The sequence below is a fragment of the Microcaecilia unicolor genome, chromosome 9, assembly GCF_901765095.1.
Source record: "Microcaecilia unicolor chromosome 9, aMicUni1.1, whole genome shotgun sequence".
NCBI classification, from domain to species: Eukaryota; Metazoa; Chordata; class Amphibia; order Gymnophiona; family Siphonopidae; genus Microcaecilia; species Microcaecilia unicolor.
In genome coordinates, this window is record NC_044039.1 from 166220878 (window position 1) to 166244047 (window position 23170).

The 23170-nt window shown below is 47.4% G+C and overlaps 1 protein-coding gene across 1 annotated transcript in view; it reads right to left on the reverse strand.

The window, feature by feature from the left end:
• ERO1A (endoplasmic reticulum oxidoreductase 1 alpha) overlaps nucleotides 1-23170 on the reverse strand; it is an 80850-nt gene that overhangs the window by 49868 nt on the left and 7812 nt on the right. Inside the window, exon 3 of the mRNA XM_030214064.1 lies at nucleotides 12421-12504. Coding sequence (XP_030069924.1) covers nucleotides 12421-12504 — 84 coding nt within the window. The remainder of the gene's footprint in view (nucleotides 1-12420; nucleotides 12505-23170) is intronic.

Here is a 23170-nt window from a genome sequence, read left to right on the forward strand (position 1 = left end):
CGCCACCACCCCCCCCCCCCCGGAGTCCCCTCCGCCATCCCTCCACCCGGGCCGGGTACCTGGCTTCACTATTCAAACCGCCGGAACGCAGCACACAGCTCATCTGAGCTGCTGTCGGCCTTCCTTCTTCTCTGCATGTGTTCCGCCCTCGTGTGACGTAACGTCGGCGAGGGCGGGACACAGGCAGGTAAGGAAGGCCAACGGCAGCTCAGATGAGCTGTGTGCTGCGTTCCGGCGGTTTGAATAGTGAAGCCAGGTACCCGGGCCGGGTAGAGGGTGGGTGGCGGCGGCGACTCTGGGTGGGTGGGGGGAGCGGTAGCAACGGCGGTTCCCTCACTCGCATGTGCGCAGGTTCCCTCTCTGTCACGCCCCTGTCATCACGTATTGACGCGGGGGCGGGACAGAGAGGGTCTCTACTGCGCATTTGAGAGTGAGTACGCCTCTTGCCATTTATATGTTTGATAAGAACAATGATCCAGTTCTCCATAAAGTACTAGTACTATACTACTAATTTCTATATATGCACACAATATATGTAGCTATTTCCTCTGTCCCTAGTGGGCCCACAATCTAATGTGAGAAAAACTCAAAAGATCTTAATGCTAGTCTAAATTCAAGTTTATGGATTTCTGGAGCCATGGGTTTTGTAATTTCTGGAGATTACAAAACCCAGGGCTCAGAGACTATCCAGTCTGCTTAGGTAGACATGAATCCAGTCTGCTTAGGTAGACATGAATCCAATTCCAGCATTGATATACTACTTACAAGCAGACAACCAGAATAAAAAAAAAAAAAAAAATCACATAATTACAATATCAGATCATGTCCTTGTTGTCAACAAATCCCTCTAAAAACATATCACTGAATGGAAATAAACTCTGGAAAATGAGTCTCTCTCACACCAAATACCTTACAGTCTTTCAGGAACTAGAAGTGTGGCAGACAGATATAGATACCAGGGAATATTTACAACGCACCTCCTAAACTTAGCAATGGAATACAGAAAAACCTATACAAATAAGTTAAACCTATTTTGAGATTTTAGCAAAGAACAAGAGAGAGAAAAACAGAATTGTTGAGAAGTTTCAAAATGACTTCAACCTCCAAGCAGAACACAAAAAAAAGTAGGAAAGAAGTCATATGCAAAAATCCTTGAAATTTGTGCCGAGACTGAAGACAAAATAGAAACAGAGAAAATGAAGGCCGATATAGACCATATGGCCTACCAAGCCTGCCCAATCGTGCAATCTACTATCTGTCTCTTCTTCTCCCTTAGAGATCAGTTAAGATAGCTCACCTACTATAACTACCTTAATCATTCCTTTCCTTCCTCTTTCTACCCTTATTTAACCTCTGCACAATATTAAATGTATCTGTCACCCTGTAATGACAATGTTAACAAAACTATGTAAGCCACATTGAGCCTGCAAATAGGTGGGATAATGTGGGATACAAATGCAATCAAACATATAAACGGCGAGTGACCGTACTCACTCGCAAATGCGCAGTACAGACCTTCTCTGCCCCGCCCCCACATCAATACGTGATGACAGGGGGGGGGGGGGCGGAACACAGAGGGTCTGTACTGCGCATTGCTGAGGGAGGGACACCGCCGTCTAACGCTCCCCCCACCCGAGTCGCCGCTGCCACCCACCTTCTACCCGGTCGGGCCCTCGCTCCTGAAACAGCGAGGGTCCGGGAATGCAGCACTGAGCTCTGCTGAGCTGCCGACATCGCCCTTCCTTCTTCTTCTTCTCTGCCTCTGTCCCGCCCTCGACGACGTTACGTCACACGAGGGCGGGACAGGCAGAGAAGAAGAACGAAGGCTGACGTCGGCAGCTCAGCAGAGCTCAGTGCTGCGTTCCCGGACCCTCGCTGTTTCAATAGCGGAGCGAGGGCCCGGCTGGGTGGAAGGTGGGTGGTGACGGCTCGGTGGGGGGGGGGGGGGGCGCGAACTCGGAGGGGGAGGGGCAGCGGCGAACTCGGCGGGCCTTTCAACCCCCCCTTCCTATAATAGCCCGTTTTTACGGGCTCAAAGTCTAGTAAATAAATAAATAAATAAATATATACTTGTTTCAAGCTTTCTTGAATTCAGATAGTTTTTGTCTCCACCATCTCCACTGGGAGGCCGCTCTCCAAATTCATCACCCTTTAGGTTACTTCTGAGCCAGTCCCTTTTTTTTTTTTTTTTTTTTAATTTAAAGAGAGTTATTAAAAGATGAAAAAAAATACATCATCATGCAGGGAAATACATTAAACAGCAAGACCAAACACCATGATAGACATCTGCTGCGTAGTGGCAACAGTATAATAATGGGCGATTTGAGTTAGCCCAATATTGACTGGTTAAATGCCACGTCAAGAAGTGCTAGAGAGGCAAAATTCCTAAACATAATTGACTCCTTCTTGGAGCAACTGGTCCAGGAACCAACAAAAGGGGAGCCATTTGATATCTAGTCCTTAGTGGAATGCAGGACTTAGTACAAAAGGTAACGCGTTGGGTCCGCTGAGACACTGTGATTATAACATGATCAAATTTGACTTAACTGGAGTGCAGTCACTAAGGAAATCTATGGTAGCGGCATTTAATTTTCAAAAAGGTAACTATGATAAAATGAGGAAATGGTTTTAAAAAGCCGAAAGGCTCAGTTGCAAAGGTTAGGACTTTAAAATCAGGCATGAACGTTGTTTAAGAATAACATTTTGGAAGCCCAGACTAAATATATTCCACATATTAATAAAAAGTGGAAAGAAGAGCAAACGACAGCCCACATGCTTGACATGAAAGAGGCTATTAGAGCCAAAAGAACATCTTTCAGAATATGGAAAAAAGATCCATATGAAGAAAACAAGCAGCAACATAAGTACTGGCAAGTTGGATGCAAAGCATTAATAAAGACAACCAAAGGCGAATACAAAGAGAAATTTGCCTCCGAGGCAAAAACTCATAGTAACTTTCAGGTATATCAGAAGCAGAAAGCCTGTAAGGGAAACTGTGGAGCCATTAGATTATCAAAGAGTAAATGGGACACTCAGGGAGGAGAGCCATAGCAGAAAGACTGAATGAATTCTTTGCCTTGGTCTTTACAGAAGATTATATGAGAGATCTACCTGTACCAGAGATGGTTTTCAAGGAACTGAAAGAATCTTGGTGAACCTGGAAGATATACGGAGCCAAAATCGACAAATTAAAAACGGCAGTAAATCACCTGGATCAGATGGTATACACCCCAGGGTACTAAAAAACCCAAATATGAAATTGCAAATCGGGACCAACACCAAGGACTCACAAGGATTCCATGTTGTCCTCCTCAGCACCAAGGGATTCCCATGTCAAGCATCAAGCAGAAGTGAAGAAGCACCAACACTGGTCCTCTTTGAAGCACAGTCCCAGGAGTTCTGGAGACACTGGCATAACCTGTACCCAAAAAGCATCAGTGCCAAGAGGGCTGCTCCCCCTCTGTGAAAACGGTGCCAATCCACCAGTCTTCCCGCAGTCAGGCCCCTGCCTCCAATTCAGCTCCTGTACCAGCACTGATCCAGCCTTTACTAATGCCTGTCCACAAGGAGCAATTCAGGGACACGTTACAAGGGGAGCTGGAGCATGTCCTAGCTCAGCGTGGTATTGCCCCTGCCCATCTTGGAGACCTACATTATGCCTGTCAGGTGTTCATTAACATCAGTGCCTCATCGGGCATCAGTGCTGGAATCAGCTGATCCAATGCTCCTTTCCAACCCATCAGGGGAGAAAGCAACTCCACAGTCCAGGAGAGGGACCCATACCTCGGAACTCTTGCCCAGAACCTGGTCGAGTGTCCAGTGGACTAAGGCAGGCACAAGACAGACATCAAGAAGAGTACTTCACAGAATCTGATACAGACTGCTCCTGGGGGTCTGTAGTGGAGCCAGAGGAGACCTCGGAAGAAGAATCCCTTGGCCAGCCTTCTGACCCCTCTATGGCCCAGGAAAAGAGAAAATCTCTATTAAAGGAGCTCTTTTGTCAACTTTGAAGGAGATGGCCGAGGTATAGGCGTGATGCAGCAAGAAGGACCTGTGGCCGGCAGAGCAGAATTAATGCAATAACCTGAAACAGGAGCAGGATACCGAGCCAACCTTCTGCCTGCCACTGAAAGCCTCTCTTCACACCCAGGGAAGCAACAGGGGGCCTGACCCTGGAGCATAAATGGTGCAGTGGCAGCAGGGGTACCCTTAAGATTGCTTGCACCAGGCCTGGCTTCGCCTCTCAGTGGCCCTGCCAAAATCTTCAACTGACGTCTAAGTTCTCATCTCTTAAATATCTTGATCATTAATCTTAATTACTTGCTTAGTACAAGGCTTAAAGGTCAACTCTGAATCTAGCAAAAATACCCAAACACTGCACCTCCAAACAAATAAAAATAGGTACATTATCCACAGTCACTATGAGGGGGGCCGCTAAAGTGTAACATTACATCAAAAGGACCAAGTTCTGAGTTTTGAATAAATTTATGCATCTAAGTCCATGGTGTTCAACCACCATGCAACTAAATCAGCCAATATTAATAAGGCAGAGCTGAGATCACTAGAACAAGGGAAGAAAAGCATGTCAGCACACATGCAATCACCATGTTGGAAATTACATTGCAGAGCGGTTGCTAATACAGATTAAACAATGCAGCTGATGGAGCAGATCCTAATTTATCAATCCAACTAGAGAAAACATTCTCAATTCTTATTTACTGCCTTCCGTCAGTCAGGAAAGACTCAAACCACCTCAAAACAGCATCCCTTACTCCAACTTCTAAACGATGCAGCAAGATGCTGCACACCACACTCTCGAGAACAACATATCTATCGAAGAAAACCACCATTACTGCATTATGAGAATTTGAGAGAAGTTAACCAATGATCTAATGTTAAACTCTAATCATGAGAACTGAAGAAAAGCTCTGGGATCATAACCCTGATAGAACTATAGAGATGTAGAAGTTGAAATCACATGGAACATTCCCATTCCAACCAATAAACGTGATACTAGAAAACCAGATAGTTTCCTGAATAGTCAACTGTTGGCGGGCAGCACTTTGACTCAGTGGCGTAGCTACGTGGGGCCTGAGGGGGCCGGGGCCCCCGCAGATTCACCCCCGGACCCCCCTCCTGGCGAACCCACCCCCGCCTACCTTTACTTTTGCTGGCGGGGGATCCCACTCCCTGCCAGCCGACGTCTTCTCAGTCGCTTCCTGCTCTTCAATTTGTTTGCTGACGTCGTGCAGGACGTCAGCAAACAAATTGAAGAGCAGGAAGCGACTGAGAAGAAGACGTCGGCTGGCGGGGAGTGGGATCCCCCGCCAGCAAAAGTAAAGGTAGGCTGCAGCGGTGGCGGGTTCGCGGCGGGAGGGGGGCGGCGCCGGGGGGAGAGCTAAAATGTGCCCCCTCCCCTCGGGCTCTGGACCCCTCCCCCCACGGAAGGCTGGCTACGCCCCTGCTTTGACTGCCTGCTGCCGGCATTCAACCTGAATATTCAATGATGGGTTGTTTCCGGCAACAGGTATCGAATATCTGGGTTTTTCAATACCGGCTGGCACGTGATCGGTTAAGTCAATATTCAGACTTAACAGGCCATGGCTTAACAGGCAAAGAAGGGGACTTACTGGTCACGCCCCCAGAAAGCCCCCAATATCACTGGCTTTATTTTCAGTGCTAACAGCAACAATAGTAGGTTAAATGCCGCTGAAAATGTCCAGTTAACCACTGAGACGCGAGTTAACCGGTTGGCATCCGTTCCCGGCCGGTTAACTCATATTGATATCGGGCCCAGTGGTAATAGGAGGAAAAAAACACTTTTGTCAACTATACTATTCGTGTATCATTATACCTTAAGTATAATCAATCAATCAGGCACCAAGAAATGCAATTGGAGACCAAGCAAATGTATCATAAAGATACAAAAATAGTCCCAATCGTCTTGTGCACCACTGGCCATATTAGTATGTTACATCCTATGAATTCCAGGAGGAGGTGCTCTCTTGCACAATGCAAGTATTAAGACCACACCCAACATACCTTGGAAATCATAATCAACATACACTAGCTTAAGAATGAGGTCCATTTCTGACATGATATGAGCAAACAAGCCACTAAGAGACACTATTGCATGATCTGTAACTTTAGCAGACACCAAAGGTAAAATTATGTATAATCATACCTGATAATTTTCTTTCCATTAATCATAGCTGATCAATCCATAGACTGGTGGGTTGTGTCCATCTACCAGCAGGTGGAGATAGAGAGCAAACTTTTGCCTCCCTATATGTGGTCATGTGCTGCCGGAAACTCCTCAGTATGTCGATATCAAAGCTCCATCCGCAGGACTCAGCACTTAGAGAATTACACCCACGAAGGGACACTCTGCCCAGCTCACCACCGCCGAAACGGGGGAGGGGAATTAACCCAGCTCATCCCCACACAAGTGGGGGAGGGGAATCCGTCCAGCTCATCCCCGCGGAGCGGGGGAGGGACACCACACCCGCCGATGCGGGGGGATCTGGCTTATCCTGCAACCGCAACCGCGGGAGGAGCTGACTGACCCTAACACCGCCGAAGCGGGAAGGGTACAAAACTGCCCTACAGCCGCACGAAGCGGGAGGGAGTGCCGGCAGAATTTAAGTCTCAATCCAGCCCCGTAAAACGGAGGGGAGAGGAATGCAGCAGCTCACTGTAACACAAACTCGTCTTAACTCTTGAAGAATCCAAGTGAAAAAACTTGAACACGAAGTCTTTCTGAAGTAACTGAAGACTAAACTTGAACCTGAAATGCAACCAGAATAAAAACAGTACAGATATCTGGGAGGGGCTATGGATTGATCAGCTATGATTAATGGAAAGAAAATTATCAGGTATGATTATACATAATTTTACCTTCCATATCATCAAGCTGATCAATCCATAGACTGGTGGGATGTACCGAAGCAGTACTCACCCAGGGCGGGACATTGAAATCCCTGACCTCAACACTGAAGCTCCAAACCGGGCCTCCGCCCGTGCAGCCACAGTCAAACGGTAATGCTTGGAGAATGTATGAGCCGAAGCCCAAGTTGCCGCCTTGCATATCTCTTCCAAGGAGACGGATCCGGCCTCTGCCATCGAGGCCGCCTGAGCTCTTGTGGAGTGAGCCTTCAGCTGGATAGGCGGCACCTTCCCCGCGGCCACATAAGCCGCTGCAATGGCTTCCTTGACCCATCTTGCCACTGTAGGCTTAGCAGCCTGCAGACCCTTACGAGGACCTGCAAACAGGACAAACAGATGATCCGATTTCCGGAAATCATTGGTCACTTCCAAGTATCTGATGATGACTCGTCTCACATCCAGATATTTAAGAGCAGAGTACTCCTCTGGGTAGTCCTCCCTACGAAAGGAAGGGAGACAGAGCTGCTGATTCACATGGAAGCGAGAAACAATCTTGGGCAGGAAGGAAGGCACTGTGCGAATAGTCACTCCTGCCTCAGTGAACTGCAGAAAAGGCTCTCGACATGAGAGCGCCTGGAGCTCGGAAACTCTTCTGGCTGAAGTGATAGCCACCAAAAAGACTGCTTTCAACGTCAGGTCTTTCAGAGATGCCCTCGACAAGGGTTCAAAAGGCGGCTTCTGCAATGCTCTTAGCACCAGGTTGAGATTCCACGCAGGCACCACTAAGTGCAGAGGAGGGCGCAGGTGATTAACTCCCTTGAGAAAGCGCACCACATCTGGCTGCGAAGCCAGGGAAACACCCTTCAGGCGGCCCCTGAAGCAAGCCAGAGCCGCTACCTGGACTTTAAGGGAACTGAGCGACAGGCCTTTCTCTAGACCTTCTTGCAGGAACGCCAACACTGAAGAAATTGGAGCAGAGAAGGGAGAAAGTGAGCCTGCTTCACACCACGCTGCAAAGATACGCCAAACCCTGGCGTAAGCAGTAGAAGTAGAGCGCTTCCTCGCTCTCAGCATAGTGGCGATGACCTTGTCTGAGAAGCCCTTCTTCCTCAGACGCTGCCGCTCAATAGCCAGGCCGTAAGACCAAAGGGGGAGGGATCCTCCATCACCACGGGACCCTGATGTAACAGGCCCTGCTCCACTGGCAGTCGCAGAGGATCGTCGACTGAGAGCCTGATCAAGTCCGCATACCAGGGACGTCTGGGCCAATCCGGACCCACCAGGATTACCCTGCCGGGATGCTTTGCCACCCGGTCTAGCACCCTGCCCAACATGGGCCAGGGCGGGAACACATAGAGAAGCTCTTGTGTCGGCCACTGTTGGAGAAGAGCATCTACTCCCAGGGATCGAGGGTCCCGTCCTCTGCTGAAGAAGCGTGGCACTTGGCAATTGGCCGATGACGCCATCAGATCTAGGCTCGGCTGGCCCCAGCGCTTCGTGATGTCCAAGAACGCCTGAGCAGATAGCTGCCACTCTCCGGGCTCCAAGGTATGGCGACTGAGAAAGTCCGCCTTGACATTCATGACTCCGGCAATGTGGGCCGCTGAAAGCTGCTCCAGGTTCGCTTCCGCCCACTGGCATAGATTCATAGCCTCCTTGGCTAGAGGGGCGCTCTTGGTACCTCCCTGGCGGTTGACATAGGCCACAGCCGTGGCATTGTCCGACAGGACCCGTACAGGCTTCCACACCAGTACCGGGATGAACTCCAAAAGCGCCAACCGAATGGCTCTGAGTTCCAGGAGGTTGATAGACCACTTTGCCTCTGCAGGGGACCAGAGCCCCTGCGCTGTCCTTCCCAAGCAGTGGGCTCCCCAGCCCGACAAAGAGGCGTCCGTCGTGACGACAATCCACTCTGGGGTCACCAGAGGCATTCCCGCAGACAACTTGTCTGTCTGCATCCACCAGCTCAGCGCCTTGCGCACTGCTGGGTCCAAGGGAAGTCGCACAGCATAATCCTCCGAAATCGGAGTCCAGCGCTGCAGCAGAGAGTGTTGAAGTGGTCTCATATGAGCCCTGGCCCAGGGCACTACTTCCATCGTGGCCGTCATAGAGCCCAACAGCTGCACATAGTCCCAAGCCCGAAGAGGAGAGGCTACTAGGAACTGGTTCACCTGAGCCTGAAGCTTGACAATCCGATTGTCTGGCAGGAACACTCTGCCCACTTGGGTGTCGAATCGAACTCCCAGATACTCCAGGGACTGAGTGGGGCGCAGCTGGCTTTTCTCCCAGTTGATGATCCATCCCAGGGAGCTCAAAAGAGCAACCACCCGGTTCACAGCTTTGCCGCACTCTGCATAAGAGGGGGCTCGGATCAACCAGTCGTCCAGATAAGGATGGACTTGTACTCCTTCCTTCCTCAGGAAGGCCGCGATGACCACCATTACTTTGGAGAAGGTCCGCGGAGCAGTAGCCAACCCGAATGGGAGGGCTCTGAACTGGAAGTGTCGGCCCAGTACTGCAAAACGCAGGAAGCGTTGATGAGGAGGCCAGATGGGAATATGCAAGTACGCTTCCTTGATGTCCAAGGATGCCAGGTACTCCCCTGCCTTCACTGCTGCTATAACAGAGCGGAGAGTCTCCATGCGAAAGTGCCGAACTTTCAAGGCCCGATTGACCCCCTTGAGGTCGAGGATAGGCCGGACAGAACCTCCTTTCTTTGGTACCACAAAGTAAATGGAGTAACGTCCCTTGCCAAGCTGATTTTCTGGCACCGGAACGACCGCCCCCAGGCGGATGAGATTGTCCAAGGTCTGCTGCACTGCCACAGCTTTGACCGGAGACTTGCAGGGAGAGAGTACAAACCCGTCTCTTAAGGGTCGGCAGAACTCTAGCTTGTAGCCGTCTCTGATGACTTCCAGCACCCAAGCGTCTGAAGTTATTGTGGTCCACTCGCCCAGAAACGAGGACAGCCGTCCTCCAATCTGCACTGGGGCGTGGACCAAGACCCCGTCATTGGGTACGAGACCCTGGGGGAGGACCGGAGGGAGCACCTCCGGGACGGCGGTCTCTGCGAAAGGAACGCTGCTTGGGGGAGAAGGTCCTCTTAAAGGAAGAGGAGGCAGAAGAGCCCGACCTGCCCGGGCGGTACCGTACGGGCTTCCTGAAACCGCCCTCTGGAGGTACCGGGGCGAGCACTAGCTCGAGCCCTGACCTCTGGTAACTTCTTGCCCTTAGACGTGCCGAGATCGGTCACGATTTTGTCCAGCTCGACCCCCAAAGAGCAGCTTGCCTTTAAAAGGCAATCTAGCCAGGCGGGATTTAGAGGCGTGGTCAGCAGACCAATGCTTCAGCCAAAGCCACCGCCGCGCAGAGATTGTCTGAGCCATGCCTTTAGCTGAGGCTCTCAAGACATCATACAGCAAGTCTGCCAAATAGGCCAAGCCCGATTCCAGGGCCGGCCAATCATCCCTCAAGGAAGAATCCGAGGGGGAAGCCCGCCGCACCATAGTCAGGCACGCCCTGGCCACATAGGAACCGCAAACTGAGGCCTGCAAATTTAAAGCAGTAGCCTCGTAGGACGACCTTAAGGCCGCCTCCAATCTTCTGTCTTGGGCGTCCTTTAGGGCCGTGCCACCTTCCACCGGCAACGCCGTTTTCTTAGTCACCGCAGTGATTAAAGAATCCACGGTAGGCCACAGATAGGCCTCACGTTCACTCACAGCCAAAGGATAGAGGCGGGACATAGCCCTAGCCACTTTAAGGCTCGCTTCTGGGACATCCCATTGAGCCGAAATTAAGGTGTGCATAGCATCATGCACGTGGAAGGTTCTAGGCGGGCGCTTCGTCCCCAGCATAATGGCAGAGCCAACAGGGGCTGAGGGAGAGACGTCCTCCGGAGAGGAAATCTTCAAAGTGTCCATGGCCTGTAGCAACAGGTTGGGCAAATCCTCTGGGCTAAAAAGCCGCGCTGCAGAGGGGTCATCCGCTCCAACCGAGCGGGGATCCGTCTCCTCCAAGGAATCCGCAAAGGACCGTTGGGAGACCTCAGACACGCTGCCCTCATCTACATCGGAGGAGACAAATTCCTCCAAGGCCTGGGAATCAACCCGAGGACGTTTACCTCTGGGAACCTCAACCTCTTTACCAGACGAGGGAGCAGGGGCAGCGTTGTGCATGAGGAAGGCCTGATGCAGCAGCAAAACAAACTCGGGGGAGAAACCCCCCAGACTGTGCACTTCCGCAGCCTGGGCAACAGCCCTAGACGCACCCTCAACCGGCACTCGCAAGAGCGGGGGAGAGACATGCTGCGCATCCAAGATGGCGTCCGGCGCGACACTCCGCGAAGGAGCCGCGCGGGAAGAACGGCTCTTAACTTTAGCCGCTTTTGTGCCGTCGCCCAAATTAAGGGCGTTCATGGCATTAATGTCTCCAACCTCAAGGGCGGCCCAAGAAGAAGCCGTCCGAGCCGCGTGGCCGGCCAAGATGGCGGAGGCGAGGAGCGGGGGATGGGCGTTTATGGCGGGAAAAACCGCCACGCCGGAGGAAGGACCGGGACATACATCGGTCACGAAACTGTCACCCAACAAGGGCGAATCAGGCTTGAAGACCCCCGCATCCCCTCTAGAAGCGCTCCAGCGATCCGGGGAGCGACCCTTTGCGCCCTCGCCCTCCGACGCCATATGCCACGAGGAGAAGAATCGGGGAACCCCCTGCCCGCTATAAAAAGGTAAAAATTACCTGCTGTCCGCTCCGAGCTGTAACGACCTGGTGTCCCAGTGAGTAGCTGCAATAGACGCTTAAATAAACGTCGAAATAAACGCCTTTAAGGACGTTCAAATTTTTTTTTTTTTTAACGGAGCCAGCGGGAGGGGGGATAAAAGGAGGGACCTGGCACCACCAGGTTTGCACTTGCTCAAAAGAGCCCTCAACCCCAGGCACTCAACAAAACCTAAAAATTAGGCTTGGAGGCCTAGCCAGAGCTGCTGCTGTGTGTGACCACCACCTGCTGAGATAGAGAACATACTGAGGAGTTTCCGGCAGCACATGACCACATATAGGGAGGCAAAAGTTTGCTCTCTATCTCCACCTGCTGGTAGATGGACACAACCCACCAGTCTATGGATTGATCAGCTTGATGATATGGAAACCATTATTTATACTAATAAATTCTGTAAATGTACTGTGAAGTAAGCTATACCCTCTCTGCACTGTGTGGTAATTTAAAAAGAACATACTGGAGCCTAGCTTTGCAGCACACATCTGAAGCTATTTGCATGCAGTCAAATTAACTCAGCAGAGCTCATACTGAGTTGTGACCCTTACAGCTGTTTCTGGTAACAGCCACATAATAAATGTGCGAGAAAACTAAACACTTCCACACTGACATCAGATACAAAAAAAAAAAAATTTAAGAATACCAGCCAATGTGGCTACCAGTACTTCACAAAAAATGAGTCACAGCTGACTTTCTTCTGGTGCCACATCCTTGTTACAAAATATGTAGAAAATGCAAGAAAAATCTGCATTCACTCGTACCGTGTGGCATGGCTTCACAGCGCAATCTTTTATTCCACAGTGGCTGACGACATCCCAGAAAGGGCAAGGCTTCTTTAGGTTTACCTGCAAAGATACAAGAGAAGTACAATGGTAGATATAGTGAGATATTGCCAAGGACCAAGACATAACTAGGTTCTTTAGAAAGAAGACAAGAGTAAACAGCTCTAATTTCACAAATGCCTCCTAGCTTACATGTTACGTTACAGGAAGCTTTACTACGCAGGTGAGTCAGTTTTACTCTCTAACTTACTCACTATCATAGTGGTATCAGTTCATGGAAAGCTCGATTTCACAAGACCCAGAAATCCTTTTTATAATTAATGACGTCATTTTATAATGAACTTGAGCATATAGAAGAGTATTTCAAGCACTTAAATATGCGCCTTTAAACCTGATACATACATATATATACTAGTAAATAAGGCCCGTTTCTGACACAAATGAAACGGGCGCTAGCAAGGTTTTCCTCGGAGTGTGTATGTGAGAGTGACTGTGTGAGAGAGAGGGAGTGAATGTGCGAATGTGTGTGTGTGACAGAGAGAGAGTGAGTCTGAGTGCGAGTGTGTCTGTGAGAATTAGAGTGTGTGAGTGCGTATGTGAGAGACAGTGACTGTGAGAGAGAGTATGTTTCACACAGATACACTGTGTATAAGAGTGTGTGTGTGTGTGTGAGACAGAGTGTGAGAAAGTACGTGTGCGATGCACAGACTCTCTGTGAGACCGAGTGTACGAGACCGAGAGTGTGTGAAAGTGACTGTGCGACACATAGAGAGTGAATGTGATACAGTGTGAGAGACTGTGAGAGAGAAAGACACTGACTGTGAGAGAGTGTGTGTGTGTGTGTGACAGAGATACCTCCCTCCTCCCCCTCTGGTCTGAGGATCCCCTCCCCTCTGGTCTCAGGACCCCCCCTGCCTCTCCCCCCCCCTCTGCGTGGTTGGCAGCAGCGTGTGAGTGTGTGTGACAGAGTGAGACTGGGTGCGAGTGTGTCTGTGAGAGAGAGAGAGTGTATGATTGTCCTCTCTCCCCTGCCCCCTCCAGCCACCCAGCGATTCTCCTGTCTCCCCTGGCACCCCCTCCAGCCACCCAGCGATTGTCCTGTGTCCCCTGCCCCCCCCCCCAGCCACCCTGCGATTCTCCTGTATCTCCTGCCCCCCTCGAGCCACCCAGCGATTCTGCTCTCTCCCCTGCCCCCCCCCTTCAGCCACCCAGCGATTGTACTCTGTCCCCTGCCCCCCCCCCTCCAGCCACCCAGCGATTGTACTGTGTCCCCGGATTAGCTCCGTCGAAGTGGTGGCGTTATTGAAAGCCCTGGCCGTCCACGGAGTCAGCTTCAGAACGTTGGAGGCGAGTTCGTTCCCTCAGTCCTGCCTTCTGATTAGCCGCCCTTGACGTCATCACGTTTTGATGCGAGGACAGGGCAGAGAGAGATGTGACACCGTTACGACCCCTTCACTGAAGCCACGGAGTCAGCTTCAGATCGTTGGATGTGCTTTTTATTATAGTAGATATATACACAGTTGTTCCTACGGGTAAAGAATAGGCAGAGCAGGCGCTGAACTAGCATTTATGCATGTGTTTATCTTTACCAGTATAAAAATGCGCATTTACACATTCCTCAGAACAGTTCTAAATGTGTGTACTCACTTTCCCTGCGGTAACCTCTAAAGGTACAGAAGTATGTATGTTGTTGTTGTTATTAACTGGATGCAACAGTGGTGTAGAATGGGTAGAAGTGAATCAATTTTTCACTCTTTCAAAAAGTACAAAGACCAGGGGACATTCAATGAAATTACACGTAAATACTTTTAAAACAAATAGGAGGAAATTTTTCACTCAAAGAATAGTTGGACTCTGGAATTCGTTGCCAGAGGATGTAGTAAAGGATGTTAGCATATCTGGATTTTAAAAACAGGTTTGGACAAGTTCCTGGAGGGAGAGGCGATAGTCTGTTATGGAGTTGGACATGTGGAAGCCACTGCTTGCCCTGGAATTGGCAACATGGAACGTTGCTACTAATTGGGTTTCTGCCAGGTACTTGTGTCCTAGATTGGCCACTGTTTGAAGCAGGATATTGGGCTAGATGGACCATTGGTCTGACCCAGTATGGCTATTCTTATGTTCTTAAGATAGACACCTATGGCCCAGATGATCAAAAGCCCTGCGCTGTTCCAAACAGCGCCCTAAAAATAGCGCCGGGCTTTTCTGCATCGATGATCAAAGATAATAGCACTACTTAGATTTGCATGCATTATCTTTGATTATCATGTTTAAAGTGCGGGAGAATTGTGCCGAGCATGCGCTCAGCACAATCCTCCCGCACTTGTTTGACAGGTCTGGGCTGTCAAAAGCCCAAACCTGTCAAACAGCCTGCCCCGAGGCCCCCCCCCAAAAAAAAAACGTCATGGCCGCCGCCGGCCAAACCCTCTCCCACCCTCCCACCCAGCGATGGGGGGTGGGGGTGGGGGCTGGTGGTCCGGTGGTCTCCAGCCCCCGAAACCCCCAGAAATCGTTGCTCCATCGACCGGGGGGGGGGGGGCTGGAGGTCCACCCCAAATCCTCCCCCCCAGCATTCTCCTTAAATTCCCTGGTGGTCCGTGGTGTCGTGACACCCCCCTGGCCCCGTCCCGGCCCCCCTACCTTGTGTTGGAGGAGGGACGCATCATGCCTGCCGCCCTCCTCTTCCAGTCAGTCGAAGCCCAGCACCGCCCACTGCATCCTGGGATGCACTGGGCGGGGCTACAGACCATGTAAGGGAGCGATTCCCTTACATGGTCTGTAGCCCTGCCCAGTGCATCCCAGGATGCAGTGGGCGGTGCTGGGCTTCGACTGACTGGAAGAGGAGGGCGGCAGGCATGATGCGTCCCTCCTCCAACACAAGGTAGGGGGGCCGGGAGGGGGCCAGGGGGGTGTCACGACACTACAGACCACCAGGGAATTTAAGGAGAACGCTGGGGGGAGGATTTGGGGAGGACCTCCAGCCCCCCCCCCCCGGTCGATGGAGCAACGATTTCTGGGGGTTTCGGGGGCTGGAGACCCACCAGACCTCCAGCCCCCCATTCGCGTTTGCCTTGGGGGGGGGGGGAAGGGGGGCCTGCCAGCATGCAACTGCATGCTGGACAGGGCTCACCATTCCTCCCCAATGATCCGCAAAATCTAACGCCAGCTCGGAGCTGGCGTTGATTTTGCTGCGGCCCGCGACCCAATCTTTGGCGCGCTGGTCGCTGATCATTGGGGATGAATGCGTTAAGTGCCAATTAGCATGCATTTGCAAGCTAATTGCGCTAGAAGCCCTGTTTAGCATGCATTTGCATGCTACTTGCACTGAGAGCCCTCGAGTGCGCTGTTTCAGGCGCTCGAGGGCTCTGATCATTGGTCGGCTGCAAACTCTGGCGCTAGTATGGCGTTAACAGCCTCTAGCGCCAGAGTTTGCTTTTGATCATGAGGGCCCCTATGTCTTTCCTGCCCAGGTGCTCTAGTAGAGATTTATCCTTCCCACTAAGTGATAAGCAGGAACTAGGCTCTTTCACAGCATCCTTTTCAGAACCACCCAGTGAGGATGACATTGTTGGTAACAGTACATTTTATTGTTATCTGACAAATTAATTAATGTATTACCTATATATCACGTGTCAATATTCAATCCAAGATAGGGCCAAAATTATGTCCAAGATGCATTTCTACGAGTAAAACAAATGTTTTACACACAGAAATGGGCTTTTATACAACTGCCCTCCCAATGTGTGCAAACTTTATGCACATAACTTCACTCAAACTAAGCAGAGGGGTTAAGCATTTACATGCAGATTTTATAGAACCATGCATATACAAGCTGGATAATTTAGGCACACAGATAGCAGGTGGAATGTGCTTGGATACCTCCCCATGGGATAACTATGCAAGGGAAAGCATACACACTTCCCCTCTGAGAACTAGTGTAACTTAAGGGCGTATTTGATGTTAAGCTTGGTATAAAAATTTCTCTCTCTCATGATAGGGGCCTATCCAGGGTTAACACACCACCTCTGGAGGTATCCTGGCTTTTTGTTTTGCCTTCTAAAAAGGTAATTTTGTGATCAACATGGGCCTTCGCAGTTCTACCTCCTAAGTACATTGGAGATTTGCAAATACATTTTGTTTTGTCCATATTTTGACAGAGGAGAGGGCTCACTTTCTTAGATAAGAGAAACTAATATTTCTGCTTAACTAATGAAAAATTCACATAGCCAGTGAACGTGTACACAGAGGAATAAAGTTAAAGGACAAAGGGCTAAGGAATTAAATGTTTGTTAAAGCATTTATGTAATTTGGGATGAGCAGCCACACGAGATGACAGTTGTAACTTGAGTGTAATAGCAGATTATACTATTTGCAGGCAGAGTTTTATTCTTTTAATTTTGTATGTGTTTTTTTTATACTTTGTTTACTACTGTGTTTATGTTCTGTAAATCACTTGGGTATAAGAAGTACAAAAGTTTGAAAAATAAATATTCAGTATGTTTAGCATATAATTTAAAGGATGTAACAATATAAGATATGTCCTGAAAGTTACAATAGGGTATTTTGTAATCTTAAATGACAGGCATGTAGTCTATATATGACAATGGTAGGGCACATCAGGTCCTTCTCTTGCTGGAGGTGCCAGAAAAGAGACCTCCAGAATAGCAGAGGCGAAAGAGGTGAGAATACAGTGAGAAATGCCTGTGCAAAGAGTTGCCTGCAGCTGCATGGGCTGGCTGGAAACCCAGACACTGACATCCCAACCCCTGCCACACACATGGAAGCCAGTGGGCTGGCAAGGAAAGCAGTCCTGGTGCTGAAATGGCCAGCTGCCCAAGGAGGAACACTGTAGCAGAGGAAGGTGGGGGAAAGGATGACAATACTGAAGTTGGGCCAGGGAAGGCAGGGGGATATAAATGCTGGAGATGGCCTGAAGAGAATGAGTGTTGGGGGTAGAGAGAAGGGGTGTAGATAATAAATCAATTTCCCTTCCTATTTTACAGGTTTCTGCAAATTGGAATCAGTAATTTACTTAGGTTTTCTAAAAGTGGTGTCTGTCTAGGCCTGTCACGTGTGCAGGTCCTGTGCAGTGCACAAGGTCATGGATCACAAGGGATGGAGGAAGGACTGGCATGCCCAGGGATGGTGGGTATGGTTTCACCAGTTGACAGCTGGTTGATATCTAATTGTATAAGTCACATTAATAGTGTAACAGGGTTACTGTTTACATAAGGACAGGAACAGAGTAGTAGGAACCTATGGCTCTTCCATGTTAAATCATGACCTTTCACTTGCGGATGATTTAGCATTGAAAACCCCAGAGAGTTTATTTTCTTCAAACTGGCACATACAGCATGAATCTCAAATTTTGCAAACATGCCAAAATTTCACAAAGCCCTTGGGTGGTTTTGACATAGACTTGTGGGAGTGAGGAGGATACGAAGAGAAGTGAAGGTTTTTTTTTTTTTATTACTGTTTCCTTGTAAATGTTTACCTAAATATTGAAATGTACAATATGTTTGTTTGAACCAGTGCATTTGCATAAATTCTTGGATGCCAGTAGACCAGGGTCTGGGTAGAGCCTGATGATATAGGTTTCGTACTGTCCCTTTATTTTTAATGTATAAGATTTCCATAAAAAATTGCTACAACCAAAAGTGAAAAACAAAAACAAAAAAAAAAAACAGCGTAAATTAATCTCTACAATTTCAACCACAATAATAGCGGGGGGGGGGGGGGGGGCAATATAAGACAAATTAAAAAGGAAAAAGCAATTGTTCCTTTAGTTTATCGTTTTATTTGAACTGCTCCCAAGTTTTTCATCCTTGGATCCTGATAGAAATGGACATTATTTTGGGGCCCTTTTACTAAAGCTTGGCATGTGTTGACAGTAGCAAGTTAAGAGCTTCTTTTACAAAGCCGCACTAGCAACTCCCGTGCAGCAAATGAGAGGAAGCCCATAGGAATTGAATGCGCTTCCTCCGATTTAATGCAGAGGAATCACTAGTGAGGGTTTGTAAAATAAGCCCTAAATGTTGCGTCTTCTATTTTATACCTATGGGCCATGTGGCACTTAGCACACACTAAGCTTTAATAAAAGGGCCCCTTTATTCTTTTTCTTGAAGGAATATATTGCTGGATTTCTTCTCAAGAAATTACACTTGAAATCTATATAAAAACTTTACATGTAACATTTTGAAAAATAGAAAGGTGAAAGAAAAATTAAGGGGGTTGTTTACTAAATATTAGCTCGAGTTATCTGCAGCAGGGCCCATAGGAATAAAAATGGGCCCTGCTGCAGATAACTCAAGCTAAGCTTTAGTAAACAGGGGGGGGGGGGGGGGGTAAATATTAAGCCTGAGCATTTTTGCAGTTCTCTTCATGCCTTTTTGGTACAATGTGAACCCCATATAGACATCAAGATGAAACTGTAAACCACTTAGGTCTAAGCAGTATATAAATACTGAAAATGAAATAATTGACTGCATTATATGTGAATCCATGTTACATGGAGTCTATAGTGCAATACATAATTAAACTATTAAAAAAAAAAAAAGTCCAACCCTTGACCACGTTATAAGCCATCCCTTTGTTATATCAAGCTGTGTTATATGGGATCTAAGGTGTAGTTAGGGATCTATATACTAACACTGCAGCAAAGTAAACAAGATAAAGCAAATCTGCTTACCTGTAACAGATGTTTTCCAAAAACAGCAGCATATAATTAGCACACAAGTGAGCAGTGTCATCACAGCATCAGAACAGAATAGCTCTCCCAGAGCACAGAACTACTGTAATTTTCTGAACACATGTGCCCAGCAGTCTCCTCAGTTAGCTCCACAGTTCAAGAATTAGAACTTTTGAGGAGATGGAAAGAACTGTGTGTGCCTGATTAATCCTGTTGACTACAGAGAACACCTATTACAGGGTACCTGGTCAAAATAGCCCCGACAAAAAAGCTCCAGACATAACAGTCATTGTCAAAACAGCCTGCCCACAATATAACCCTTGACAAGTTAGCCCCCCGACAAAAGGGCCCGATCAGGCTGCCCAGAATCCATATGGGACTGCATTTTTTTCCTAATAATCTTACCTTGCCAAACAGGATAAGGTTGGCTAAGACTATGAAAATGATGACAATATTGTTTTTTTGTTTTTAATTAGCATGTTGATGGAAGAATAGTTTCTTTAAATAGCAGAAGAAATCATGAATACCAGTTTGTAGCTATAGAATTTTATTTATATATGTTTTATGCAATTGAATGCTGGTAGGAGTCTTTATCAGTGAAGATTTCAGTTGTAGTTTATTATATTTTTTGTGATGTGTTATTTTTCTTAGGGGACTGTTTTGTTAAGGGGGCTGTTTTGCATAGAGGCTATTTTGTCAAGGGTTGTTTTGTGGGAGGGACCATTTTGTCAAGGCTATTATGCCTGGGTGCCTTATTACAGGTAAGCAACTTTGCTTTTTTTTTTTTGTCAAAAAGAAATGAGTCAGTCACACAAGTGGGTGACTTCCAAGATCAGGATTGCTTCAGTTCTCAGATTAAATTTTCCAGTGTTGAGAGGCAACAAGATGATGTAAGAATTGAACAGATTACAAAAGACAGGTTGCTCAGAACCACCTGACCAAATGCTCGGTCTGGTTCAGGTACTAATGTGGTGTGAAGGCAGAGAAGATCGAGCAGTTGCTCTCCAGAAAAGCAAATTTCAAGAGGCAATGGTAGCAGCAGTGACTCGGATTTGATCAGGTTGACTGTACTGGTCAGAGAGATGTCAGGATATTAGCCGATTACCTAAGCTTTGCTTTGCCACTGAAATACCAAGCCTATTGGGGTTGAAGGAGTCAAAACAGCTGCAAAGCCTTTCTGCTGGAATTTGTTCTTCTAAGGTAGGACACAATAGCCCATTTATAAGCCAAAGTTTGGAGGATCTTCTTGCCCTGATACTTGTGAGGTTTAGGATAAAAAGGTAGTCAGCAATCTCCTTTGATTACAGAGAAAAGATATGTAACTGCAATTCGTATCAAAGGTGGTCACATGTGGCTAAGGCTTGAAGTTCAATTATTCTTCTAGACAAAGTGGCCACGACCAGGAATGGTACTTTCCAGTCAGATTCTTAGATGAAGATTCCATTGTCTCAAATGATTATACCTCTCTCCATGCAGCCTAGCATTCTTCTGGACATGGCATCCACCTTGATGCATTGTTTCATCACCTTGAGATCCTCAGAAACTATCATGCCAAGGTGATGTCAAGGGGGAAAAAAAAAAAGTTTGCCTTTTTGCGACTGACACAAACATAGCTAATAGAGTGAATATTCCAGGAGTAGAAACCATGAGAAGAGATCTCCAGAAACTAGAAGAATGGTCAAAGGCCTGGTAGTTTGTGAATGGCTCTTTTTGTGGAGGAAACACTGAGAATTCAATTTTATTAACAGCTAAGTCTGTGATTTGGACTCGTCTTGAGGGATTTCGGAAGCAGCGCAAGCAAGATCTCGATATCTGCTCAGAAATTCAGGATTCACTGGATATACACAACATTAGCATTTTATGATATTACAATGAATTATTGTACAGTTTGTGGACACCAGTGAAAATTCATCACCTTCTGGATTCCTTGAGAATATTTGACTTGTGTGGGATCTTTGGTCTCAGATAAGTCAGATTTTTACTGAACTTTTATTGACGTTTTCTTTTTTCATTACAGTTGGTTTCTATAACAGCGGCAGTAAGATCAGATTGCTGTGTGTGCATAATATTTTCATTGCTTTTGAGGGGTCCAACAGTGGGGAATGTTATGTAGTAGTTTGTCACTTTTGTAATAAATGTTTAGCATGATATTTACATTTGGCCAAGTAATGCTTTCATTTCCTAACACCTTTACATACAGCATTTATTGTTTAGATATTTTTATGATGAATATGATTAAGTCTTTGGATTACATTTAAAATTGTAAATTTTCCTGCGAGAGGTGGGGTATTATATTATATTTGAGCATGTGCAGTTTATTTATTTATTTTCCTTAGTTGTAGTCTTTAGTTGAAATGTAATACCAAGAAGTGCAGAAATCCAAAGGAGATGTAGAAGATAGGAGGAGAGAGACATATGAGCTTAATTCAGGAGAGGGGGACCTTTGTATGATGGTGTCTGAGGATCTCATGGTGATGAAACAATACAAGGTGGTAGCCACAGGCTGAAGGATGCTAGGCTGCATAGAGAGGGATATAACCAGCAGAAGAAAGAAGGTGTTGATGCCCCTGTACAAGTCATTGGCGAGGACCTTGCCAAGGACGTAAAAAGCCGTGAAGTGGTTCAGAAAAAAAAAAAAAAAAAAAGAAAATAGTAGGGTTTTGTGTCACAAGACATATGAGGACAGACTTGATGACCTGAACATCTTGTTGAGCAGATTGGATGGCCCACACAGGTCTGCCGTCATATACTATGTTAAATGATAGCTTCATCAGAGAAAAGGACACCATTCAGGTCCCATGGAACAGGAAGCTTCTGGACTGGTGGTTTGACATGGAGAAACCCTCATGAATTTAGAAAGAATGGGACACTTGGAAGCAGAAACTACCAGGACATGACTGGCTGAAAGCATACTGAGATGTACTTTTAGTCCAAACCAGTGGAGTGGAGGAGTAGCCTAGTGGTTAGAGCAGTGGACTTTGATCCTGGAGAAATGAGTTAAATTCCCACTGCAGCTCCTTGTGACTCTGGGCAAGTCACTTACCCCTCCATTGCCCCTGGTACAAATAAAAAGCTGAATATACTATGTAAACCGCTTTGAATGTAGTTGCAAAAAAAAAAAAAAAAAAAAAAAAACACAGAAAGGCAGTATATCAAGTCCCATTTCCCTAGAGATATTGAAGAATGGTACTTCATTTGAGTCACAGCCTTGAAGTTGGCATGTAGGAGGGTGACCCTGTCATGCATTAAGGTTGGAAAGATTTGGAGCCCGCCCAGAGAGAACAAGTCTTTTGAAAAGGGAACCAGTTCTGTCAAGATCAGTATAGTGCCATAAGAATCTTTTATATTGAGCTTCCTTTGGAATCTGTACAAGGTTTTAGCTATCATAGGGATAGGTGAATAGGCACAGAGGGGCCAAGTTCAGTCTATTGCTACAGCATCGTGTGCTTCTGAAGTCACTGCATGAGGGAAGGGAGGCAACATCAGCAGAAGAAACCTGCTGGACTGTGCAAATCTCTACGAAGACATTTTCATCTTCAATTTCAAGAGCCTCTTCTCTGCCTCATAATGGTCTTGAAACCAAATGAGGCAATTTGTCCAGGCTTGCAGGGACATGAAGCCACAGTCCTTGCATAAATCAGAGCCCACGCAAATGACACAAAATATCTTTGTATCAATTTGTAATTTTCCTGCTGCAGGTCATGCAGGGCCAGAAGCTTGGCTTAGCTTGCAACGTAATCCCACGAAATCACTCAAAAAATAAAATTATTTTGAATCAATAAAAGGAAATAAGGAAATGTATATACAAGGAAAAAGTGCCAGGATACTAGTATAGAAACATTCCTCAACACATTTTGGGGGAATTGTTTCATGTCAGTGTTATCAGGATGACTTTACTCACTTGTGTGCTTGACTCAGTCCTACTTGGTAATGAACCTGACCCAATATGGCAACACTACAATGGCTGTATTCAAATTAACATGACCTGTAAAGCTGCTGCATTCTGTGCTGTTCCCTACAGGCTGCATTACCTAGCCCAGA